Source organism: Caretta caretta, chromosome 1, assembly GCF_965140235.1.
Source record: "Caretta caretta isolate rCarCar2 chromosome 1, rCarCar1.hap1, whole genome shotgun sequence".
Lineage (NCBI taxonomy): Eukaryota > Metazoa > Chordata > Testudines > Cheloniidae > Caretta > Caretta caretta.
The window spans coordinates 3,668,967-3,696,250 of record NC_134206.1 but is presented as its reverse complement, the minus strand read 5'-3'; the positions used below and the strand labels follow the sequence as shown (position 1 = coordinate 3,696,250).

General features: G+C 46.0%; 1 protein-coding gene and 1 pseudogene across 1 annotated transcript; one reads left to right on the top strand and one right to left on the bottom strand.

Annotated features, from left to right (window-relative positions):
* The first annotated feature begins 457 nt into the window (after positions 1–457).
* Positions 458–6,417, top strand: LOC125631368 (olfactory receptor 52E2-like; annotated as a pseudogene).
* Positions 6,418–18,322: 11,905 nt separating this feature from the next.
* On the bottom strand, positions 18,323–21,295 carry LOC125642398 (olfactory receptor 52P1-like). Its single transcript, XM_048863741.2, has 2 exons — positions 21,274–21,295; positions 18,323–19,305 (listed from the first exon to the last, which is right to left on the bottom strand). Exons 1-2 carry the CDS (start codon positions 21,293–21,295, stop codon positions 18,323–18,325), a joined length of 1,005 nt encoding a protein of 334 aa, XP_048719698.2.
* Between the last annotated feature and the right edge of the window lie 5,989 nt (positions 21,296–27,284).

The window sequence follows — 27,284 nt, the reverse complement described above, 5'->3', positions numbered from 1 at the left end:
GCCAAGGCAGAGGAACAGCTGGAGCTCCAGAGAGAGACAGAGGGAGGAGAGGCAGCTGCAGAGAACGAGGGAGGTAGCCCAGCTGGAGGAGAGAATGGGGGCATGGTTCCTGGAACATGGCTGGAAGTTGAGGGAGGAGGACAGAGCTCAGCAGAAAGACTTCTTGGCAGTAGGTTAGACTAGATGACCCTTCAAGTCCCTTCTAACCATATAATTCTATGACACTTTTGAGCAGCTGGCCACCAAGACACAGGCCCATAAGATGATTCATCCAACTACAGAACCATTTTCAGCTCTCTGCAGTTCCTGCTCCCCATGGCAGCTGCTCACTGCGAGGCCACTGATGGAGGTCCTCCCTGGGGGCACGGTTTTGGAGCTGCTGCACTTGATGCAGCAGCATCGATTTTGCAGGTCTGGTGAAGACACGCTAAATCAATGTGAGAGCGCTCTCCCGTCAATGTCTGTCCTCCTCCACCCTGACAAGCATAAGGTAAGTCGATGGGAGAGTGTCTCCCATGGACACAGCGTGATGTAGACACCACAGTAAGTGGATTTAGCTACCTTGACTTCAGTTACATTATTCACATAATTCAAGTATGTCTCAAGGACGGGCATGGTGTGACCGGGCTCCCATTGGGGACCAGCTGAGGTCACTCAATTAGGGTTGTCAAAGTTTGACTCAGACTCACAATTTATCAGACCACTCTGTTTTATTAGCAAAGCTGCTCTGCTAATACATTTAGAAGTGAGCCCCCCGAGTGGGGCTTGTGTCTCTTAATTTATACAGCTTGCTGGAGAACAAGTTACAGAGAAGTTACAGACAAAAGAAGAAAAAGATTTTAGTCACCACCCTTCGAGATCCCTGAGACCAGTCACGTATCTTCAATTACCTGCCACCCTTAACAATCTCCTTTAACAGCTTCCAGTTAACTTAACTAATTGCCCTTCACAGCTTCCATTCTGATGCCTGCTTCTTAGATGTGCTGGCTCTATCTTAATTGCTTCTCCATTGAAAAGCTAACTGTCCCTACGTGTGCTCCCTCAGATACTTTGTAACATGTTTTGGCATGCCCTCTCATATACAATGTATCCAGCATGTCCCCTTATACAATGTTATACTTATACAATGTTCTACTTCCACAGGGTGAACTGAAAAGAATGGAGCAGGCAATCCTCCAGCGAGCTGGTGGATATTCCAATATTTAGATTTACAAAGCCAGCACAAAACAGCTTCTATTATACCTCACTGGTTACTCTTCAGCCAGCAACACAGTTCTCTTAAAATAACCACACCTCAGGCCTCCACCTAGGCATACACGACAAATAGGATAAAGATTACCAAAAATCTCATTTAATCATATAATAGAAAAGGTTCTACCAATCCCAAAAGATTGGACACATTACCTCCCTGGTTATTGAGTATTCCAGATCTTATCCAAATACATGCTTACCGCCAGTTGGTAACTAAACTAAAATTTATTACAAGAAAAAAGAGAGTGTATGGTTAAAAGCAGGGCCGGCTCCCGGCACTAGCTCTCCAAGCAGGTGCTTGGGGTGGCACTGAGAATGGGGCAGCAGTCCGTCTCCCGCGGTGGCAATTCGGCGGCAACTCCGCCACTCTTCCGGGCGTGTTAGCTGTGCCGCCCTTCCGTCCGGGCGCGGCGTCAATTCGGCAGCGGCTGCTTGGGGTGGTAAAAGTGGTGGAGCCGCCCCTGGTTAAAGGATCAATATATATACAGATGTGAATTCAATTCTTGAAGTTCAGATACACAGCAGAGACAGTGAGCTTTGTAGTTGCAAAGAATTCTTTCAGAAATAGTCCATAGGTTATAGTCCAAAGTTTATATTCAGGGCAGTACAGTCGGAACTGGGATCTCAGTCCTTTTGGCTTAGATTTCCCTGCATCAATTCTCAATTAGATCTGAGAAAAACGGGATCAAGACCCAAGGGCCTTTTATACAGTTTTCTAGCATCTACTTGACCATACAGTCCTGGGTAAACAATAGGTTTTTGATGTACCCTTCCGTTTTCTAAACACTACCGGTAATAAGTTACACAGATCAACAAAGGGCAATTTATCCATTAGGCAAACTATCAGCACAAATTTCAAAGACACATATAGACAATGACATTATTTCACCCAAGATTCATCTAAATGTTAATATTCCGTTTTGCCCTGACAATTTGAGCCCCTGTTAACAGCAAATCATTTCTTATTCCTGAGGCTCACAGGCTGAAGCTCTCTAGAGTCTATTTTCTGCTCTTCCAGCTGTTCACGGAGCTGAGGGAATTGCCTGGGAGTCCTGGCCAACCTGAAAGTCCTCAGGGACTGTACAGGGGAATCATAAAGGTTGCTGTACAGCACAGCGAGTGTCAGACATGTGAGACTCATAGACTGATGCTTTGGGCTCTGCCTTTCTGTCTCAATAAGGAGATTCCTTTTCTCTGCAGATTGGGATTTTGGTAAGTTGCCTGTTTCTGCAATAATTTTAGTGCTGAGGGTTCAGGGAGGGTTCCAGGATTCATGCCAAGAACCATGTGGGCAGGAATTCACCAGCACAAACAACTTGAACTGCTTAATGTTGTCAGAAACACCAAGGGATTTACCTGGAATAGTTGGAACTAAAAATTTATTAGAAATAGTTTAGACAAATATTTATTTTTAAGATCAGTTCCTTGTCTCTTACTGTGTCCTTCTATTTGTCTCAGTAGCTTCCTTTTTTTTGGTCTATGTGTTTTTTCCTCTGGTTCACTCAAGTGTTACAATTCAGCAACTTCACTGGCCTCTTCAGAAGTGCAGCCAAGGCCTCTGCACTGGGTAACTGTGTTACCAGATGTTTCACAAGAAGAATGGAATACACAGGATTTCACACAGTGGAAAGATTCTGCTCTCACATTCTGCCATTGGTGGGTCACTCTAGATTTACACTGACCTCCCTGAGAGCAAAGTCAGAGCCCCTGTGAGTTTTGGAATCCCCATCTCTCATGCCTTGTCTCAGAACGCCACAAAAACTGGGGGTTTCCATCAGACTTTTCCAGCACCGTGGATAATAGTGCTCTCTGTAGCAGGATGTGAAGCTGGGAGTGATTTTCACAGCCAGGGGCCAAAATTAAATACTAAGGGTGAAATATTGTACCATTGAGTTCAATGGCAGAACTCCCAGCATGGCCTAAGTCCTCAAGTAAGGACTTAAATGAATGTCCTGATTCACACCAGCCATGAACCTCCAGAGAGTTCAACTGGAGTTGTCCTGTCACTGCTAAAGATGGAGTGAGCTCATTTGAACCAAAGAGGAGCTGACAGGAGAGTTGCTGAAATCCTTAGAGATTCATAAAGTCATAGAAGATTAGGGTTGGAAGAGACCTCAGGAAGTCATCTAGTCCAACCCCCTGCTCAGGCAGGACCAACCCCATTAAATCATCCCAGCCAGGGCTTTGTCAAGCTGGGCCTTAAAAACTTCTAAGGATGGAGATTCCACCACCTCCCTAGATAACCCTCCTAGTGAAATAGTGTTTCCTAATATCCAGTCTAGACTTGCCCCACTGTAACTTGAGACCATTGCTCTCAAATCCCCCCTCACTCTCCTCTTCTTCAGTCTAAACAAGCCCAATTCCTTCAGCCTCTCCTCATAAATCAGGTGCCCTGATCTCCTAATCATTTTTGTAAATGAACAATTAGGATTTTTTTTTCAGAGAGAAAGGGAGGGTCTGGTTTCTCTGTGGCCCTGCATCTCTGGGTATAGAGAGGATGAGAAGCATCAAAAGGCAGGAGAAATAAAAGCAGGTTTCTGGCTTACAGGAAACCAGGCGGTGTTGGAAATCTCACTATGGGCAGTTCAGGGATGCACAATGTTTGTGTGTTTTGGTGGGAGGGGGGCATGCAGTATGCACATTACAGTGGTAAAGATACCTGAAACTGGACAAAATAGGGAATGGACATCCTGCCTAATGCACAGAGCAAAGAGGCGTAATGAGGCCTCCTGAGATAGTGGGTGTCTCAGACTGTAATGAAATGTGGACCTCACTGTAGCAGACTGTCTCTGACCAATCCCCCGTCTGGACTATCCCTCCTCCCGTGAGCAGCCCTACAACAATCTTGTGGTAATGTCAGCAATTGCTAACATGGAACACCAGCGTCAGGAAGGGGTGTCTGGGTTTCTAATGGGCTGCAATATGTTAAAGCGTTGTGTCGTTTTGAGGCAGAGTTACTCACACTGGCTCCTTCTAGTCTCCACGTCCTCTCTCCTTCTCACTGGGTCTGTCCCTCTCTCCTTCCCTGCTCAGCCTGAGCTGCTGCTGGGGTTCCCTTCAATGAATAGGTTCCTTTTCCCGGGTTCAGGCATACACTGAGTTTAACTTAGTCTGAGGACGTATTTCTGGGAGCTGTCTCTGTGGGATCTGGCACCTGCTGATGGTCCCGGCTGAGGGGTAGCACTGTGTGGCAGGGCTGGAAGTTGTGAGGTGGGGAACATACATTAACAAGTGGCCAGCACTGGAGGTTCTGTGGCAGGGACTGGGATATATAGAGTCAGGTGGGCAGTACTGAGTGTTATGGAGGTGGGGAGAAGGGTATAAATGGACAAGCAGGCAGTGCTGAGGGTTGTGGGAGTAGGTAGGGAGATCTACACAGAGAAGCAGGCAGCACTGTGGTTTGTTGGGAGAGGCTGAAGGTGTAAAGTCTCAGTATCCATGTACATGTCCAAACCCTTCCTCATTCTTGCTTAGCTCATGGTCATAACACATCTTGTGGCAAGGAGTTCCTCATTCTATTTAGGCATTGGGGGAAGAAAGCATTCTATTTTTATCAGTTTTGAATTTACCACATTTCAGTTTAGTTGAATGTCCTCTTGACCTTGTGTTATGAGACAGGGAGAACTTATTCTCCATCTACTCTACCATTGAGTATTTTCTCATATCTCCTCTTATTCATCTCCTCTGTAACATAACAATCCCAGTCTTTTCAACCTCTCTCCGTATGACAGATTCCCCAGGCCCTTGATCATTCTCATTGCCCTTGCCCGAATCCCTCTAGTTCTGCAATATCCTGTGTGAGAAGGGTGCCCAGTACTACATAGAGGAGACCAGAGGAGGGTGAAATATTGACTGACTGATCTCATGCCATTGTATTTTCTGTATGGTTTCCTATCCCACTCCTCCTGGATCCCAATGTTTTGCTTAGTTCAAGCTTTTTCCTCCAATGGGCATATACATCACAGTTTATTGACATTGAAATTCATCTGCCATCTTGCTCCCTGTTCACTTGGCTTGTTCAGTTCCCTCAGAGGACTTCTCTGCACTTGACTCTGACCTAAATAGTCTGGTGCCACATGTAAATGTTGCCACTTCACTGATCACCTCCAGATTGTTATTAACTATAAAATATTTATCATACTATTTTCTATAAAGGGCGTAACCCCCCTTCACTGTGCTTCTCTCCCTTTATAGGCACCTTGAGCATTTCTGAGCCCAATTGATGCATTGACCACCTGATGGCAGTTTTCAACATCACCCACTCTAACCATCCTAATGGGCATCCGTGGCCTGGAAGCTGCCCACATCTGGATTTCCATCCCTTTCTTTATATTCTACATTATCAGCCTGTTTGGAAATTTTACAGTTCTGTTTGTTGTATACAAAGAGCAGAATCTCCACAATCCAATGTACCTGCTGCTCTGCATGCTGGCACTCACAGACATCGCCACACCTACCTTTGTCATACCAAATGCACTGTGTATATTTTGGTTCAATTTGAAAGGTATTACTATGGGTGGCTGTCTCAGCCAGATGTTTTTCCTTCACACTGTTTCTCTTATGCACTCCACCATCCTTGTGACAATGGCCTTTGATCGTTATGTTGCCATATGTAACCCTCTGAGATACACCATCATCGTCAATAACAGACGTATCGCTAAACTAAGGTTCGTGGGACTGATAAGAGCTGTTCTCTTCATTCTTCCCCTGCCCCTGCTCCTGAGCCGGCAGCCATTCTGTGCAAATCGCATTATCCCCCACACTCAATGCGAGCACACAGCTGTGGTGACGATGTCGTGTGGGGACATTAGAGTGAACAGGATATACGGCCTGGTGTAATTCTTTGTAGTCAACATGTCAGACCTGACACTCATTGCCCTGTCCTATGGCCTGATCATCAGGACTGTCCTCAGAATCCCCTCCAAGAAAGCCCACCAAAAATCCCTCAACACCTGCACAGCCCACATCTGTGTGATATTGACGTATTATACTCCCAGCCTCTTTTCCAACCTGACAAACCGGTTTGGTCAGGGCATCACTCCCCACATTCACATCATCTTGGCTGACCTCTATCTCCTCATCCCTCCCATGCTCAACCCTATCTTTTATGGGGTCAGATCCAAAGAGCTTTGTGACAAAGTGGGCAAATATATCTTCAGAAAATGATCACCATGGGTCACCGATTGAAATCTTTGTGACAAGAATTAGAAAGTATATGTCCTCATTAATCCAGAGTGCTCTGTCCATGTTTGGCTGAGCTCAGCGTTGTGGGAAATGTAACCTGTTTTTTCCATGTCCAATACTTCAGGAAGCCTGGAGGATAACCAAGACTAACAGTAACAAAGTAATTTAATACAAAATATGGACATTGACTCGCATCACTTGCAGTATCTTGTGAATATTCTTCCACTGTGGCTAAACAACAAAGGAAAAGAAGATACAAAAAGGCATCTTTTAAAAAGTGGAAGTTGAATTCCATTGAGGAAAATAGAAAAGAGCATAAACTCTGGCAAATGAAGTGTAAAAATAGAATTAGGAAAGCCAAAAAGAATTTTAAGAACAGCTAGCCAAAGACTCCAAAAGTAACAGCTAAAATTGTTTTAACTACATCTGAAGCAGGAAGCCTACTCAATAGCTAGTGAGGTGACTGCATGATTGAGATGATAAAGGAGCACATAAAGACAATAACACAGAAACGAAATGAATTCTTTGCATCGGTCTTCATGGCTGAGGATAAGAGGAAAATTCCCAAATCTGAACCTTTCTTTTTAGGTGAAAGTCTCAGGAACTCTCCCAGATTGAGGTGTCATTAGAAGAGGTTTTGGAGCAAATACACACATTTAAAAGTAATAAATTGACAAGACCAGTTAGTGTACTAGGAAGGATACAATTCAACATATTCATAAATGATCTGGGAAAAGGGTAAACTGGGAGGTGGCAAAGCTTGGAGAAGATACAAAACAACTCACGATAGTTAAGTCCAAAGCAAACTGCAAAGGTTTACAAAGGGAGCCCATAAAACTGGGTGACAGGGCAATAAAGTGGCAGATGAAATTCAGTGTTGAGAAATACAAAGTAATGCACATTTGAAAACATAATCTCAACTGTACATATAAAACGATGGGGTCTAGATATGGTGTTACCACTCAAGAAAGAGATTTTGGAGTCTCTGTAGATACTTCTGTGAAAACATCCACTCAATGTGCAGTGGCAGTCATAAAAGCTAACAGAATGTTGTGAATCATTAAGAAAGGGATAGATAATAAAACAGAAAATATTGTATTTCCTCTATGTAAACCCACGTTATGCCTCCATCTTTAATATTGCATGCAGATCCAGTTGCCTCATCTCAAAAAAGATATATGGGAATTGGAAAAGTTTCAGAAAAGGGTAACAAAATGGTTAGGGGTATGGAACGGCTTCCATATTGGAGAGATTAATAGGACTGGGACTTTTCAGCTTGGAAAAGAGAAGACTAAGGGGAGATATGGCAGAGGATTGGTCCTGCTTTGAGCAAGGGGTTGGACTAGATGACCTCTTGAGTCTCTTCCAACCCTGATATTCTATGATTAAGAAGTGATGAGTTTGTAGAGTGATTTCACAGAACTTTGGTGGTGACGTGGCAGAAATTTGTATGCTCGGATTGCAACCACTGGGACCAACTCTTCCCCCAGCTCCATTTTGGTATCAGGAAGTTGCCTCAAGCCTCCAAGTTTTCTCCCTTTGAACCACTGTCTGAGAAGCAGCCTCATGGTTTTCCAGACCTCCTTGGAGAAACATAGAACAGCAAAGACCCCAGGTGATGAACATAGTCCAATACATTCTACAATTAAGAAATCACCTCAAGATTTTGTGGACGTTTCTAGAACAATTTTGCTAAATGCAGCACAGGTACAAGAAAAGGCCTGTAAGAAAGGGATCCAGCTCTGAATGTTCAAACCGGTGGAATGAGTGTTATTCTGACTATCGAGCTTGTTCAAATTACTGGTTCCATGGAAGGGACCGTTTGAGACAAAGAAGCATTTGGGCCTCATTAGCTATGATGTCCAGCACTCAGATAAGAAAAAGGAGACTCAGATAAGAACATAAGAATGGCCATTCTGGGTCAGACCAATGGTCCATCTATTCCAGTATCCTGACAGGGGCCAAATGCCAGGTGTTTCAGAGGGAAAGAACAGAACAGGGTTATTATTGAGGGATCCATCTCTTGTTGTCCAGTTCCATGATCTAGCAGTCAGAGGCTAGAGACACCCAGAACATGGGGTTGCATCCCTGAACATTTTGGCTAACAGCCATTGACGGGCCTATCCTCCATAAACTTATCTTATTCTTTTTCAAACCCCATTATACTTTTAACCTTCACAACATCCCCCGGTTTCATAGGTTGACTGTGTTGTATGTTGTACTTCCTTTTCTTTGTTTTAATCCGGCTGCCTATTAGTTTCCTTGTCTGACCCCTGGTTGTTGTGTTATGTGAAGAAGTAAACAAGGCTTCCTCATTCATATTCTCCACACCATTCAAAATTTTATGGTTCCAAGCTGAAAGAAGGTCATGTGAGACTGTATCAAAATCCTTACTAAAAGCCTTACCTCATCTACCATTTCCCCCCATCCACAAGGCTTGTTACCCTGTCAAAGAAAGCTGTCTTATTAAGAAAGTAGGGAAATACAACCTAGATGGAGCTACTATAAGGTGGGAGCATAACTTGTTGGAAAACCGCTCCCAGAGAGTAATTATAAATGGTTCACAGTCAGGCTGGAAGGGCATAACCAGTGGGGTTCCACAGGGATCAGTTTAGGTCTGGTTCTTTTCAATGTCTTCATCAACGGTTTAGATCATGGCAGGAAGAGTACACTTATTAAGTTTGCAGATGATACCAAGCTGGGAGGGGTTGCAAGTGCTTTGGAGGATAGGATGAACATTCAAAATGATCTGGACAAACTGGAGAAATGGTCTGAAGTAAATAGGATGAAATTCAATAAGGACAAATGCAAAATAGGAAATCCACTTAGGAAGGAACAATCAGATGCACACACACAGAATGGGTAAAGACTGCCTATGAAGGAGTACTGCAGAATGGGATCTAGTGGTAATAGTGGACCACAAGCTAAATATGAGTCAACAGTATAACGCTGTTGCAAAAAAAAACAAACGTCATTCTGGGCTGTATTAGTAGGTACGTTGTAAGCAAGACACAAGAAGTAATTCTGCTGCTCTACTCTGCGCAGATTAGGCCTCAACTGGAGTATTGTGTCCAGTTCTGGGCACCACATTTCTGAAAAGATGTGGACAAATTGGAGAGAGTCCAGAGAAGAGCAACAAGGATGATTACTGGCCTGGAAAACATGACCTATGAGGGAAGATTGAAAAATTATGTTTGTTTAGTCTGGAAAAGAGAAGACAGAGAGGAGACGTGATATCCATATACAAATATCTAAAAGGTTGTTACAAGAAGGAAGGAGAAAAAATTTACTCCTTAGCCTCTGATGTAGGACAAGAAGCAATGGACTTAAATTGCAGCAAGGAAGGTTTAGCTTGGACATTTGGAAAAAACTTCCTAACTGTCAAGGTGGTTAGGCACTGGAAGATATTGCCTAGGGAGATTGTGGACTCTCCATCATTAGAGATTGTTAACAGCAGGTTAGACAAACACCTGTCAACGTTGGTCTAGATGGTGCTGGTCCTGCTATGAGTGCAGGGGACTGGACTTAGATTCATAGATTCATAGATATTTAGGCCAGAAGGGACCATTATGATCATCTAGTCTGACCTCCTGCACAATGCAGGCCACAGAATTTCACCCACCACTCCTAAAAAAGACCTCACACCTATATCTGTGCTATTGAAGTCCTCAAATTGTAGTTTGAAGACCTCAAGGAGCAGAGAATCCTCCAGCAAGACTTGATGACCTCTCGAGGTCCCTTCCAGTTCTATTATTTATCTTAGTTTGTAGTTTTGTTTATTTGCTAGGTACTCTGCTTTGATCTGTTTGCTATCACTTATAATCACTTAATTCTTTTTTTTTTTTTCTTTTTTGTAGATCAACTTGTGTTTGGCTTATGTAAATGAGTATGCCTTTGAATGAAGTGTCAGAAAAATCTCAGTTTGGTTAACACCGGCTTGTTGTATATTCTTCCCATATCAAGTGCACGGTGAACTCTATTTGTTGGGATATGTGCACAGTAATCCATATATCCATGTAATATGTTACAGGCCATGAGGCCTCGTGTGGTTGAAGTGCATTTGGACATGAGTGCATGACCTGCATTTTGGCAACCAAAGCAAGAACGTAAAGGTTAAGCGATCAAAACAACTTAAAGTGCCTCTGGAAAAATGGATAATCAACAGATAAGCAAATAAACACCAGAAGGATTGCTATGAAAATGTATAAGAATGGGAGTAAATGGCGTGCCTTGGATCATGGAGGCCTGCCCAGGATTGTCTCTTTGGAATTGGTAAAAGGCCGAGTAAACAAAGACAAAGAACTGATAACGCAACAGAATTGAGTACAAATGATTGTCTATATTTTCTGAAAATCGGAGTCATTTATTGATCCAGAACCCCATGTGGATATAGGTGTGGTATTCATGGATTCCCTGCACCTTGTGACTGGACTGAACCCCAGATGACCATCAGGATCTCTGACTCGAGTGGGTTCTGGTAGAGTATATTTGGGGTATGAATGTTCTATATTATTGGACTTTTGGGAAATTTCATGATTCTTTTTGTTGTAGGCAAAGAGCAGTCCCTGTATAAGCCGATGTACCTGCTGCTCTGCATGCTGGTGCTCACAGACATTGACATATCTACGTCCATCATGCCGAAGGCACTGTGTATATTTTGGTTCAATTTGAAAGGCATTACTGTGGGTGGCTGCCTCAGCCAGATGTTCTTTCTTCATTCAGTTTCTATGATGCACTCAGCCATCCTCGTGACAATGGCCTTCGATCACTATGTCACCATATGTGACCCTTTGAGATACATCATCATCCTTCCCAATGCACAATTAGCTTCAGATGCCTGTGCAGCCTGATGATATGCTCTCTCCAGCCGGGAGATGTACTCCTCCACCACTACCCCCTCATCTCTGTGGGGGAAACCCAGGGCCAGAGCTACCTTCAGCCCTGGGTGTCGGCCAAACATTAAGAAGAATGGGAAAACCCAGTGGACTCGTGCTGGATGCAATTATAAACATGAGGTATGGGCTCAGCATAGTCCTTCCAGTTCTCCTTTTGGTCCAGATGCAGGGTTCCCAGCATATTCATGAGTGCTCGGTTGCACCGCTCAGTAGTCTCATTCCTCTGAGGGTGACAGGGCATGGTTCTGCTCTTTGAAGTCCTTAAGAGTTTCCAAAGATGGACAAGGAGATTACTTTCAAAATTTCTCCCTTTGTCTGTATGTAGCCTTTCAGGGATGCCATAATGGCAGATAAACTATTTCCACATCACCTTGGCCACATTAGATGCCCGTTATTCACAAGTAGAGTATGCCTGAGAATAGCAAATGAAGTGGTCAATGATTTAAAGGACATTCTCAATGCCCCCTCCTGGGATGGTTCCAAGGGGAGAAGGTTGAGGCACACTAGCTGCAGAGGCTACTGATATAGACTGAGGTAAGAGGAGAGGAGCTTTGCATTCAGAGACGACTCTCTCTCTTAGGCAGAGTTGATTAAATAATAATTTAAAAAATTCTAGAAGCTCCAGCAGGAGTTCTTCCACATTAGCAACAAAGCTATGAAATGACAATCAAATTCAAAATCAAAACCCCTTTACTGGTGTTTGAAATATGCACATGAATTAATATATGTTGTGATTTATATAGCCATGTAATGTGTTATGGGTCATTGAGGCCTGGTATGACTGACACATGCTTGTGACGAATATGTGTGTTGTGACTTAGTAACTGAAGCAAGAACTTAAGGTCACGAACTATTAATGCAAAAAACAATCTCATTATGTTCTGGAAAAATACATAGAACCAACAGAAAAGGAAAGAACTGCTAGACTGACAAGAATTGGAGGACATGGTGGCCCGACCAGGATTGTCTCTTTGGAATTGTGTGGGTAGAAGGCCTAGTTGTTACCTATCAGCTCTGTGTTCTTGGGGAACCGGCACACCATACACAGCCTTTCTGACTCATGAAGGACACCCTCCCCAGCCTCTTATCAAACTAAAACTGATCAGAAGAAAGACTTACAAAAAGCAGTGAAAAAGCAGTGGGAGATACACTTATGCCCCTCCAGACAAGGGTGACAGGATTAAGGAAACTCCCTTAGCTCCATTTGCATCAAAGATGGGACAGGGAGGCATCTCCATTAGCATACAGAATGGAGAACAGAAATTCCAAGGCAAGAACTGCACTAAACTCTGGGATTAGGAAAGCACTGAAGCAGTGAATGATGGGAAATCTCTGCTCCAGATGTTAATGAACCCATGTCTGCACACCCAGTTCAGTAATTATCAGAACAATTATAATAAAAAATCCTCTCTTACTATCCAAAATACTGAAGCTGTGTGATTGCATTGTAAGCTTCCTTGAAGGACCACTACCCAAACCTAGGAATGATCAGTTCTTATTGTCTAGCCTGAACAAAACAACTTTGATATACTCTCTTAAATCATCAGTTTACCCACAAACAAATCTAGTGTTCTCCATTGAACCATTTTTATTTCCCCACAAAAACACGTACCCACAGTCAAGTAAGTGTTCTGGTGCCTGGATCCAAAATCTGCACCAGTTCCATTGGGACTTCACCTTTTCCTGACTGATCATGCTGGGGGCCCAGCACTCTAGGAACCCCGATCAAGCCAAGCTTCATGGAGTGGTGAGAACCCAGGTCTCTCTTTTGCGCTCTCTCTCTCTCTCTCTCTCTCTCTCTCTCTCTCTCTCTCTCTCTTTCTCTAGGTATAGCCTGTGATGAAGTGGGACTGTTCTTAATGTTTCCTCTGAATAGTGTGGGGGTGCCTCAGTTTCCCCTAGGCAGTTCTTAAATATCTAGGTGGTGGGATAAGGGTGTATGATCATTGCAGAGCCCTAGAGGGCAGGTGTGTGCAGGAGTCTGGACACAGAGAATGGCCGACACCCTGTTTCCTGGCAACTGATGGCCTGGGCCCTTCCCCCCTGCAAGGTGAGAGCTGAAGGGTTGGAGAACAAAGGAATCAGGTGACCACCTGGCCCGGGAAAGGAACAAAGCCCAGAGGAGGAGGGGCTGGAGGGGGTTTTCAGTTTGGGGCTGGCTGGGACATGGAGTGAAGTGCAGACGTGGTTGTCTGGCTCACTGCCCCCCAAAATGGACCCAGCTGAGGGGTCCCGTTCTCTGCACCTGCAAGCTCTGTTTTAGACCATGTTCCTGTCGTCTAATAAACCTTCTGTTTTACTGGCTGGCTGAGAGTCACGTCTGACTGCGAAGTTGGGGTGCAGGACCCTCTGGCTTCCCCAGGAGCCCCGCCTGAGCGGACTCGCTGTGGGAAGCACACGGAGGGGCAGAGGAGGCTGAATGCTCCGAGGTCAGACCCAGGAAGGTGAAAGCTGTGTGAGCTGCGTGTCCTGAAGACAGGCTGCTCACAGAAAGGCGACTGCCCCAGAGTCCTGACTGGCTTCATGGGGAGCAGTTCCAGAGCATCGCCCAGGGACTCCGTGACAACTGGTGGCAGCGGTGGGATGTACTGCACCCCGTGGATGGTGCTTCCTGCAGTAAGTGACTGGGGAGCAGTAACACGAAGGGGGATTGCCGAGGACCAGGCCTGCTGAAGGCTCAGAGAGGAGCGGTTTCGGGGGGCGGTTAACCCCTGGGAGTGTGTGACCAGCGAGAAGGACTGTGCAGTAACAGGGTTCCCCTGGGGATTGCAGCAAGCAGTCCAAGGGGCGGAGGAGTCTGCAGCTCGACCCTGGCAAAGAGGTGGTGACCTCGAGAAGGGCTGGCACACTAGGGGTTCTCCCTGGAAACCGTGGGGAGCTGAGAACACACGGGCCTGTGAGTCCACAACAACTTGGGAGGAGCGGAGTGATGGCCTGTCACCGTCTCCTTAAGAAGGACATTGTAACCCTGTGCAAAAAGAGAGGGTTGAGCGTTGGAAAGTTCACCAAAGCAGAGTTAATCGTGCAGCTGGAGGAGGATGACCGCTCTAAGGAACAGATTCCTGACCCCAACTGGGGCTATAGCAGGATCTGGGAGCAGCTGAAGCGGGAGCCAGGCATCGCCAAGACTCCTGTCCCCGACCAGACGAGGGTCTTCACGATCGGGTTCCCCATCGGGGGATCGAGACGGACGGGATTGGAGCTGAGTCTGAGAGAGCAAGAGGACCGTGGGAGACAGCGAGAGCCCGAGAAAGAGCTGCAGAAGCAGCAGCAGGATGAACTGGCGGTGGGGGAGCGGAGAGGCCTAGGGGACCTCCCCGGGGTGAATGGGGATAGATCCCGGGGGGCCAGTTCCGCAGGGAACCTCGAGACTAAATTGCTGCCCCTGGTTAAGGAGAGGGGGGTGTGTGGATGCCCATCTCGCTGCCTTTGAGCAGGCTGGCGATTTGAACCAAGGGGACCCTGCGGAAAAGCCCCGGTGTCTAGCTCCCTTGCTGGGTCCCAAGGCCATAGACTCCGTCAGCCAGATGGTTGGGGATGTGGACAGGCTCCCACTCCTGACCCCAACCTATATGTCTGTGTGGAGTTTCCTGGGGCCAGGCCCCCCGGACCTCCAGTGGGAGCAGAAGGTGATGGTCAATGGGGAGACATTCTTGGGGTGGCCAAAGGGCATGGGCTGCATAAACCTTCCCACATGCGGCCTGCGAGTGCTATCGACCACCCCTGACCTAAGGGAGGGCGTGAAACTGGAAGGGCCTGGTGTAATTCCTACCAAGGAATGGGAGAGATGCTGGGGCATCCATGGGAACGTTGGTGGCTTCGAACTTCCCCAGGTCACCGGCTAAAGTGACCCCGCTCAGTTCGATCTCGAAGGGGGGAGAGATGTGACAAAGTGGGACTGTTCTTAATGTTTCCTCTGAATAGTGTGGGGGTGCCTCAGTTTCCCCTAGGCAGTTCTTAAATATCTAGGTGGTGGGATAAGGGTGTATGATCATTGCAGAGCCCTAGAGGGCAGGTGTGTGCAGGAGTCTGGACACAGAGAATGGCCGACACCCTGTTTCCTGGCAACTGATGGCCTGGGCCCTTCCCCCCTGCAAGGTGAGAGCTGAAGGGTTGGAGAACAAAGGAATCAGGTGACCACCTGGCCCGGGAAAGGAACAAAGCCCAGAGGAGGAGGGGCTGGAGGGGGTTTTCAGTTTGGGGCTGGCTGGGACATGGAGTGAAGTGCAGACGTGGTTGTCTGGCTCACTGCCCCCCAAAATGGACCCAGCTGAGGGGTCCCGTTCTCTGCACCTGCAAGCTCTGTTTTAGACCATGTTCCTGTCGTCTAATAAACCTTCTGTTTTACTGGCTGGCTGAGAGTCACGTCTGACTGCGAAGTTGGGGTGCAGGACCCTCTGGCTTCCCCAGGAGCCCCGCCTGAGCGGACTCGCTGTGGGAAGCACACGGAGGGGCAGAGGAGGCTGAATGCTCCGAGGTCAGACCCAGGAAGGTGGAAGCTGTGTGAGCTGCGTGTCCTGAAGACAGGCTGCTCACAGAAAGGCGACTGCCCCAGAGTCCTGACTGGCTTCATGGGGAGCAGTTCCAGAGCATCGCCCAGGGACTCCGTGACATAGCCTTCTGACCCTGACTTGTGGGATCAGTTGTCTGACTTTTGTAATTCAATTTAAGATATGTTTAATACTATAATTGTTTTGTTTGTTTGGATCTCCCATTAACTGGCAATACATAACTTTCATGGTTAACTGGTTGCTTCTCTCTCTTTCTCTTCCCCTCGTGGGTGTTTTTGGCATCCCGATTTGTTCTGCAACAACGCTCCTCATACCTAAGCTAAAAATCCCTGCAGTGCTCAAAATTCCTGTGGGGTTTGCTCATCAGATGGGTTACTACTAGCACTATTGTAACTTGAAAGTGGGAATAGGGAAGTGTCAAAGCTGAGGCATATGAAGGTGGCAGTTTTGAAATGCTGATAAACCCAGTCCACTAAATTGAGGTACATATAACAGATCAGTTTGGGAGTGCTGATTAATCCAGGTTTCAGAGTAACAGCCGTGTTAGTCTGTATTCACAAAAAGAAAAGGAGTACTTGTGGCACCTTAGAGACAAACCAATTTATTTGAGCATGAGCTTTCGTGAGCTTTCGTGAAATCATGAAAGCTTTCGTGAGCTTTCGTGAGCTTCTGAGCTTTCTGTTCTCTTTGACTATCTGAAAGTGTATGATTATATACTGCAGGCCGTACCTCTCTACACCGGTAGTCCCTGGTCCGGCAACATCCGTTGTCCAGCATAGGTGGAGCGTGCCAGCAGGTCCCACCCAGGGTCACAGATGCTGGCCCCAGGTCCCCGCTGCCAGCATTTCTGCAGCCACCCAGGTCCCAGCTACACGTCCCAGGTCCCTGTTGGCCCCCTCCACAGCTGCCCATGGAGCCACCAGCCTCAGGTCCCAACCGCCAGCCCCTCTGCAGCCAGCAGGGTCCCAGCCACTGGGCTCCACTCCTGGCCCCGACCTGGGGCCCCACAGCATCTCCCAGCTGTGGTCCCAGCCTGGGCCAGTGAGGGGCATGGACAGAGGTAAGGCTGGGTGTAAGGAACCAGACATATGCATGGTAACTTTGCCTTAGCACAACATACAGGATGTTGCCTGTAAGTTTCTTCTGTTACACCCAAACCACTTTAATATAAACCTATTATAACTTACTATAATAAAACAAATAATCAAAACCATAAAGAAATAAGAAATCTGGAAGAAAATATGTCTCTATAGTAGAGCAAGCAGGTTAGCCATATAGGCTACATGCCCCTTTTTGTTGGAGTGATTTGTAAAATGAACCTTGTCACACAAATACGGATGTGGATGGTCAGGCATTTGTGGGGATAGTTTCATTACTATTTTCCACCTCTCAAAATGGAGGAAGAATATCATAAAAATGATACTCTGGACCCTGGTGTGTTTTTGGGATGTGTACCATATATATAGGCTCCATCATCAGTGTTTGGTACTGACCTAAGTCTTTGAGGTTTTTGCTTATATTCTTTGAGTTTGCACTAGGTGCATTCATAAATAATTCCTCTTGTAATTTCTTGGACAATAACCCATCCTTTTACTTCAACATCTACGTTAGGGATTGTTGAAAACGTATTACCTTTACTCATTAATTGGGTAATAGCTTGTTTGGCTTTATCCATATTGTTAGTAATTTCTATGAGGTGGTTCTCCTTACGAGCCAACAATGACTTTAATTGTAATCCTAGCAGGGGAATATAGACAAGAAATGCGGGTGACTTTGGATAATTAAATCCTGAGAGGCTGGGTTAAACGGGATGACGATGATGTTTTTAAAGGTGGGAATAGGGGAAATTACTTGATTCCCTAACAAAATAAGTTGCCTTGGAGTAAAACAAATTTGTGTCTGTGAAAGGACACTCCAAGGGACCATATTGGTACCTTTTTGTTGGTTACCATGCAAAATTGGCTGTTTCCAGCATAGGTCACCCTCTTCGTCAGAGTCCTCCCCTTGGTCAGCCTCACCAGGAATGATGATGATGATGATTTATTCTGTAAATCCTCTCCCTATAGGCCACACAAAACAGTGTCTGTCTCAAACACATTACACCTACAGATGTACTGAGGCCCTTAACCAATATTTTCAGCTCCCCAAATATTCAAGGTTTTCCATTGGACTGTTAGTCTCTACAAAGCTTATTTAAAGATCATAGGCCTCAAGACTTATGTTAACTAGTTAAAGCTAATATCTTACAGGATAGTGGTCTGTCAGTTTCTTGCATTACTACTGAATCTCATGAAAAACAGAATATAATGCAAAACAGTGAATATAATAGAGCTGGGTTACAGTAGCAGTGAATATGACAAAGGCAAACTCGCCCAATGGGCTACAGAACTCAGCCAAACTGGGACATAACACCCTTCATTAATGAGGAGATATCCTTTCCCCCTCTTGTCACACAGGTTTAAAGTCAATCGCCCCTGCTGATCACCTTCTGCAGGTGTATTTGCCCATTTTGTCATGAAGCTCTTTGGTTTTGATCCCATAAATGATAGGGTTCAGCATGGGAGGGAGGAGCAAATAGAGGTTGGCCAATATGATGTGAACATGGGGAGCGATGCCCTGACCAAACCTGTGAGTCACGCTGGTGAGGAAGCCGGGAGTATACGTCATCAGCATCACACAGATGTGGGCTGTGCAGGTGTTGAGGGCTTTCTGGTGGGCTCTCTTGGAGGAGATTCTGAGGATGGCCCTGATGATCAGACTGTAGGACAGAGCAATGAGTGTCAGGTCGATCCCAATGACCACAAACACTATAACAAAACTATACATCCTGTTCACTGTGATGTCCCCACATGATATCTTCACCACAGCCATGTGCTCGCAGTGTGTTTGGAGGATACTGCGGTCGGCACAGAATGGCAACCTGTTCAGGAGCAGGGGCAGAGGCAGCATGCAAATAGCAGATCTGATCAAAGCCACGAGCCCAAGCTTAGCTATTCGTGCGTTGGTGAGGATGGTGGCATATCTCAGAGGGTTACATATGGCAACATAGCGATCAAAGGCCATTATCACGAGAATGGCTGACTGCATAAAAGAAACCGTGTGAAGTAAGAACATCTGAGTGAGGCAGCCACGCACTGTAATGCCTTTCAAATTGAACCAAAATATACACAGTGCCTTTGGCACGACGAAGGTAGATGTGGCGATGTCTGTGAGTGCGAGCAGGCAGATTAGCAGGTACATTGGCTTGTGGAGGGTCTGCTCTTTACTTACAAGAAAAAGAAGCATAATATTTCCAAAAAGGCTGATAAGGTAGGAAGTAGAGAAAGGGATGGAAATCCAGATGTGTCCAGCTTCCAGACCAGGGATACCCATTAGGATGAATGTTGAAGGGTTAGATGTGGTGAAGTTGAAAGTAGCCATGAAATCATCAATGTGTCGATCAACCTCAGAAATTCTCAAGGTGCCTGTGAAGGGAGAGAAGCATAGTGAGGGGGGTTACACACTTTATACAACAGTTGGTATGGTAAATGTTTTATAGTTATTAACAATCTAGAAAGGGGATGAGCAGTGAGCTGGCAACATTTGCAGATGGCACCAGATTATGTAGGTCATAGTCAAATCCAGAGAAGCCCCCAGAAGGAGCTAACCAAGCCAGGTGAATGGGCAGCAGGATAGCAGATGAATTTTAATGTCAATAACTTCAGAGTGTATGCCCATTCAAGGGAAAAGTTGAACTCTTCAAACACTTCACAAGGTTCTAATTTTACTGTGTGAATGCAGGACAGGGACCTGGGCTTCATGGTACACAGCTCTGTGAAACCATTCTCAAAATTCAAACATGGGCAGAAACTAAGCAGAAACATTGAATTCCAATAGGATTGGGATGGAGAATCATACAGAAAATACAATGTCATGAGATCAGTCAGTCAGTGCTTCACTCTCCCCTAGACTCCTCTGTGTAGTATAGGAGATCCTTTTCACACAGGATATTGCAGAAATAGAGGGGTTCAGGCATGTGCAACAAGAATGACCAAGAGCCTGGGGAAACTCTTGTATGGAGAGAGATTGAGAGACTGGGATTGTTACTTTACAAAGGATATGAATAAAAAGGGACATGAGAAAAGTCTATAAAATACTGATTGGGGTCTCATAACACAAGATCTAGAGGACATTGGGAATGTATGGACCTCTCCCCAGGAGTCAGCTGGAGAAATTTTGCCTGAAAGCTCATGCCTGAGCGTGCAGAAAGCATTTTTACTATTCATGACCTTGTTGAACCTATCCTAAGGGGACAAATTCTCATGTGACCATGGTGCCTTGAAAGTGTTATACTAGGTGTGCGTTTCAGGAGTCTGAGGGATCCCACGGCGTACTGCATGGATGAACGTTTTTGGGGAGAAAAATAATGATTTGACCAAATTAAATCTCTGCACAGTGGAATGTATGTACAACTCTCACCATGAATGACTGGCTAGCAAATGGTCACAGAACATCCTGGGTTTAACGTGTGTGTCCCGGTGGCCCACTGTTTCTGAGTGCTGCCAGTGGGTCCTGCACGTGGCACCTGTATTTATCTAGGCCCTCCTTTGTCCCAGAGACTCTCGCTTTCATTATATAGTGTGCATAGTTCTCAGCTGGTGATTTGTTCCTGTTCTGAACCAAGATCAGTAGCACAGGTGTGCTGGTATTTGCCACTCTGTGAGATTTCTCACCGGTGAGACACAGTCATTGATTACCCCACAGCCGATGGAGAAGGTGTGACTGGCGACACCTCACCCCCTGCAAAGGAAGAGCTGTTGGGAGCATGGGGTGGCTTGGAGGTTGCGGGAGCCAGGGATGAGTGGGGAACATGGAGAAGACACTGGCGACCAGCGTGCTTTTGGAATTGGGGCACCCTGGGATGGGGAAGGAGAGTATGGACAGGGGGTCAGAGTATGATGGGAGATAGAAGCAGCAATCCCCAGCACAGCCCGCTTCTCTGTGTACAGCCTGCTCCCTGCCCCCGTAATGCTCATTACCGCCTGCCTGCCCGGGTACATCTCACTCCCTGCCCCAGAATCTCCGTGATGGCCACTTGTTCATGTATGTTTCCCATCCCCATAACTTCCCACCGTGCCACAGATTGGTACTTGTCACACAGGATCAAAACCAGGTGCCAGACCCCATAGCGACAGCTCACAGAAATATCTCCTCAGACGAGGTTAAACTCAGTGTCTGCCTGCACCCGGGAAGAGGGGGAGATCAGCCTGAACTGCCTTTCTGGGGGTGAAGGGAACCCCAGCAGCAGCTCAGCCTGTGCAGGGAAGGAAAGAGGGACAGACCCAGAGGGAGGGAGAGACAACGTGGAGACTAAAATGAGCCAGCGTGAGTAACTCTGCCTCAAAATGACACAAACTTTACCATATTGCAGCCTGTTAGAAACCCAGACATACCTTCCTGAGGCTGCTTTTCCATGTTGGCAATTGCTGATGTTTCCACAAGGCTGTAGTTGGGTTTCCCAGGCGAGGAAGGATGGTCTGGATGGGGGACAGTGTCAGAGACAGTCTGCTATGGTGTGGTCCACGTTCCGTTACAGTCTGAGACACCCCCCACCCCAGGAGGCCTCGTTATGCCTTTTTGGTCTGTGCATTAGGCAGGGTGTGCATTCTCTATTTCACCCAATTTTAGGACTCTGTGACAGTGTGATCTGGGTACTGCACATTCCACCATTTCCCCACCCCACATACATACACAGCACTGTGCATTTCTGGACCTCTCCTAGTGAGATTTCCAACGCTGCCTGGTTTCCTCTATGCCAGAAACATGTTTTTATTTGTACTGCCTTTTGGAGCTTCTTGTCCTTTCCAGACCCAGAGATGCAGGGCTAAAGAGAGAGAAGACCCCTCTCCTCCTTGAAAAAATGGTTATTCTGATTGCTTTGAACCTTTTTGCCATTGATTTCAAAGGGACCAGATTGACTCTTGGTGTTAAACGTTTGGCTCTGAGCTATGAAAATCATGGCTTCGGCTCCTGCTATTCTGTTAGGGTGGTGAAAGTGTCTGAAGGAAACTCCCAGTTTACTTGGCATTCCGAGACCAGGTATGAAAGATGGAGATTGTGAAACACATGGGCCCTGATATTTCTCTCAGAGAGGCCAGTGTCAATCTTCAGTGACCCTGTGCAGGTAGAATGTCAGAGAAGAAACTTGCCAGTGTGCGGCCCATTCTTGTTGTGATCCCTCTGGTAACACAGATACCCACTGCAAAGGCTTTGGCTGCACTACCTAACGGCTCAGCCCCCCACCCCCAAACACACACACACACAAAAGAAGCTATTGAGACAGACAGAAGGACACCGGAGGTGACAAGGAACTGATCTTAAAATCAAATATTTGTCTAAACTGTTTCCAATATTTTTGTAATTCCAATTTTACCAGATAAAACTCTTGGTGTTTCTGACAATACTAAATAGTTCAAGTCACTGTGCTAGTGAATTTCTGCCCAGATGGTTCTTGACTTGAACCTGTGAGCCCTAAGCACTAACTTTAATGTAGAAACAGACAACTTACCGCAGTCCCACTCCTCAGAGAGAGGAAATCACCTTCTGGCAACAGAAAAGCAGAGTCTCGCGTCTGATACTCACCTTACTGGACAGCCACTTTTATGATTTCCCTGTACAGTCCCTGGGGACTCTGAGGTTGGCAGGACTCACAGGCAATTCCCTTGGCTCCAAGAGCAGTGGCTTGAGAAGAAAATAGACCCTGGAGAACATCAGCCTGAGAGCCTCCCCTGGGAGTGAATAAATAATTTGCCAAAAACAAGGGCTCAGATTGGCAGGGCAAACTGAGTCTTGCAAACTGTTGAGCCAAGCAATTGACAATGGCTTTCTTTTCTGTATTTAATGTACTTCCATCTACACTATGCTTGGGAATGCTGCCACAAGATATGGGCAAAAAAGGAACATATTCAATTGATTGTAGCAACGTCCCACTCCAACCACCCATGCAGTTGTAATGTACATTGCATTAGCCTCTGAAAAGTCACTGCCACCATGTGGAGGAAAAATGATGTGATCCTGAATTGATGCAAGTTGAAGGGTGTGGAAAAGTCTTTTTTCTCCCGGAATTCTTGCATCAAAGATATTTGCGAGTATCCCTTTGTGAACTCCAAAGTGGATATATATCTCGCTGCTCAAACTCTTCCAATAGCTCATCCACTCTCCGCAACAGGTAGCATGAAATTTCAATACTGTGTTGATCTTTCTGAAATTGATTCAGAAACGGCTTGTGTTATCCTTCATGAAAACTCATACTATGGGACTTCTCTACTCATTGTGTGATTCCTTGACCACTCCCATGGGAAAAATGACCTGGAGTATCCCACATTTTATGAGGGAACAACCATGGAGTTTCCCTGATCAGTTGTCCTGGGGTCATTTCAGTATGGTGTTATTTTAAGTAGATGTGCCTTGCTGGGGTGAGAACACAGTGGTAAAGGAATCAAACAACTGCAACATCTGGATCTTTTCTTTGAGCTACAGTCGCCCCCACATGCTTGCTTCATAAGTGCCTGGGGCCCTAATTTGAGCACCAGGAGGTATGAATGTTTTAGGTACTCATCCCCGGGAGGCAGTCTGGGAGCTGTGGGAACTGCTGCACCCAGCTAACCACTCAGCTTGGATGGCCCTTTTTCACTCAGCTAATTCAGCCTTTCCAGGCCCTGTAACACCTAACCAGAGCTATCCGAGGGCTTACATATGCAACCGAAGTACAAACACCAGATAGCCAATTTCCTAGCTCCCCAGGCTCACACCCTCCACTGAGTATAAACCCAAAATTATACTGTCTTGCACATGATTCTGTCTTGCAGAAATCATGGAAAGCCTTTGGGAAGCTCATGCAGTGAATCACTTTGTTGCCACCCCTTGCCATCATCAAACAAATGGCCTGGTGGAGAAGTTTAATGGAACTTTGGGGCCATGATACTTAAATTCGTAAATGAACACTCCAGTGATTGGGACCTAGTGTTGAAGCAGATGCTCTTTGCCTACAGAGCTGTGCCGCATCCCAGTTTAGGGTTTTCACCATTTGAACTTGTATATGGCCATGAGGTTAAGGGGCCATTACAGTTGGTGAAGCAGTAATGGGAGGGATTTACACCTTCTCCAGGAACTAACATTCTGGACTTTGTAACCAACCTAAAAAACACCCTCCGAACCTCTTTAGCCCTTGCTAAAGAAAACCTAAAGGATGCTCAAAAAGAGCAAAAAGCCTGGTCTGATAAACATGCCAGAGAGTGGTCCTTCAAAGTAGGGGACCAGGTCATGGTCTTAAAGGCGCTCCAGGCCCATAAAATGGAAGCGTTGTAGGAAGGGCCATTCACAGTCCAGGAGTGCCTGGGAGCTGTTAATTATCTCCTAGCATTCCCCACCTCCAACCGAAAGCCTAAGGTGTACCATATTAATTCTCTAAAGCCCTTTTATTCCAGAGAATTAAAGGTTTGTCAGTTTACAGCCCAGGGAGGAGACGACACTGAGTGGCCTGAAGGTGTCTACTACGAAGGGAAAAGTGCTGGTGGTGTGGAAGAGGTGAACCTCTCCATGACCCTTGGGCATATGCAGCGACAGCAGATCCAGGAGCTGTGAACTAGCTACGCGCCAACATTCTCAGCCACCCCAGGACTGACTGAACGGGCATACCACTCCTTTGACACAGGTAATGCTCACCCAATTAAAGTCCAACCTTATCGGGTGTCTCCTCAAGCTAAAACTGCTATAGAACGGGAGATCCAGAATATGCTACAGATGGGTGTAATCCACCCTTCTGTCAGTGCATGGACATCTCCAGTTGTTCTAGTTCCCAAACCAGATGAGGAGATACATTTTTGCATGGGCTACCATAAGCTAAATGCTGTAACTCACCCAGACAACTATCCAATGCCACGCACAGATGAACTCTTGGAGAAACTGGGACAGGCCCAGTTCATCTCTACCTTGGACTTAACCAACGGGTACTGGCAGGTACCGCTAGATGAATCCACCTAGGAAAGGGGAGCCTTCGTGACACATGTCGGGCTGTATGAATTTAATGTGCTCCCTCTCCGGCTGCGGAATGCACCTGCTACCTTCCAAAGACTTGTAGGTGGTCTCCTAGAGGGATTGGGAGAATATGCAGTTGCCAAACTTTACAATTTGGCCATATTTTCGGATTTCTGGGCAGAACACCTGAACATATACAAAAAGTCTTCGAGCGCATAAGGCAGGCAGGACTAACTGTTAAGGCTAAGAAATGTCAAATAGCCTAAATAGAGTGACTTACGTTTGACACCAGGTGGGTCAAGGAACTATCAACTCTCTACAGGCCAAAATGGATGCTATCCAAAAGTGGCCTGTCCCAAAGTCAAAGAAACAGGTCCAATCCTTCTTAGGTTTGGCCTGATATTATAGGCGATTTGTACCGCAATACAGCCAAATCACCGCCCCACTGACAGACCTAATCAAAAAGAAACAGCCAAATGCAGTTTTGTGGACTGAGGAGTGTCAGAAGGCCTTTAACCAGCTTAAAGAAACACTCATGTCTGACCCTGTGCTAAGGGATCCAGACTTTGACAAACCGTTCCTAGTAACCACAGATGTGTCCGAGCGTGGTGTGGGAGCAGTCTTAATGCCGGAAGGACCGAGTCAAGAGTTCCATCCTGTAGTGTTTCTCAGCAAGAAGCTATCTGAGAAGGAAAGCCACTAGTCAATCAATGAAAAGGAATGTTGCACCATTGTCTATGCTCTGGAAAAGCTACGCCCATACATTTGGGGATGGCGTTTCCAGCGAGGCAAAACCTTAAGTTAGAAAAAAGACACAAAAACAGGAATATACATTCTCTCCAGCACAGCTTATTTTGCAATCCATTAAACAAAAGAAAATCTACCGCATTTCTAGTAGATTACTTACTAACTTTACAGGAGTTGTAAGGCTGAATTCCTGATCTGTTCTCGGCAAAGGCATCACACAGCCAGACAAAGCCTTTGTTCCCACCCCAGCTCCAGATTTGAAAGTATCTTGTCCCCTCATTGGCCATTTTGGGTCAGGTGCCAGTGAGGTTACCTTAGCTTCTTAACCCTTTACAGGTGAAAGGGTTTTGCCTCTGACCAGGAGGGATTTTATCGCACTGTATACAGAAAGGTGGTTATCCTTCCTTTTATATTTATGACATTGCAAATTCCCCTGGTGTTGAGCAAAAGGGGCGAATATGTGACATGGCCAGGCCAGATGGCTACAGGACAGTGCTCGAAGGTAGGTATCCTATCCCTAAATTAAGCAGGTCTCTCTTCCCTGAGTAAGATTATGGGGGCTGTTCCAGAACAATCATGAACTTGCTGGAACCAATTAAGGCAGGCAGGCTAATTAGGACACCTGGAGAATTTCAGAAGCTACTAGAATCAATTAAGATGGGGAGGTTAATCAGGGCACCTGGTTTTAAAAGGACCTCACTTCACTTGCTGAGGGGACATGTAAGGAGCTGTGAGTGAGAGGATGTGCTGCTAGAGGACTGACGAGTACAAGTGTTATCAGGGAAGAAAATCCTGCACTGAGGATGTCATAAATATAAAGGGAAAGGTAAACCTCTTTGAAATCCCTCCTGGCCAGGGGAAAGCTCCTCTCACCTGTAAAGGGTTAAGAAGCTAAAGGTAACCTCGCTGGCACCTGACCAAAATGACCAATGAGGAGACAAGATACTTTCAAAAGCTGGGAGGAGGGAGAGAAACAAAGGGTCTGTGTCTGTCTGTATGCTGCTTTTGCCGGGGATAGACCAGGAATGGAGTCTTAGAACACTTAGTAAGTAATCTAGCTAGGTATGTGTTAGATTATGATTTCTTTAAATGGCTGAGAAAAGAATTGTGCTGAATAGAATGACTATTTCTGTCTGCGTGTCTTTTTTGTAACTTAAGGTTTTGCCTAGAGGGATTCTCTATGTTTTTAATCTAATTACCCTGTAAGGTATCTACCATCCTGATTTTACAGGGGGGATTCCTTTATTCCTATTCACTTCTATTTCTATTAAACCCTTTTCTTCTGGGTTTTCTTCTGGGTCAAATCCAGACTCCAGCGAGAAACTGCTGAATTGGAATTCATTTGCAAATTGGATACTATTAATTTAGGCTTAAATAGAGACTGGGAGTGGCTAAGTCATTATGCAAGGTAGCCTGTTTCCTCTTGTTTTTTTCTACCCCCCCCCCCCAGATGTTCTGGTTTAACTTGGATTTAAACTTGGAGAGTGGTCAGTTTAGATGAGCTATTACCAGCAGGAGAGTGAGTTTGTGTGTGTATGGGGGTGGGGGGGATGTGAGAAAACCTGGATCTATGCAGGAAATAGCCCGACTTGATTATGTAAAGAGTTGTCACTTTGGATGGGCTAGCACCAGCAGGAGAGTGAATTTGTGTGGGGGGGTGGAGGGTGAGAAAACCTGGCTT

Coding starts and splice junctions, on each gene's coding strand:
- LOC125642398 (XM_048863741.2), bottom strand. CDS start 21,295: ATGGAAAAGCAGCCTCAGGAAG. Junction 19,306..21,273: donor GGAAAAGCAGCCTCAGGAAG/GTATGTCTGGGT, acceptor CTCCCTTCACAG/GCACCTTGAGAATTTCTGAG.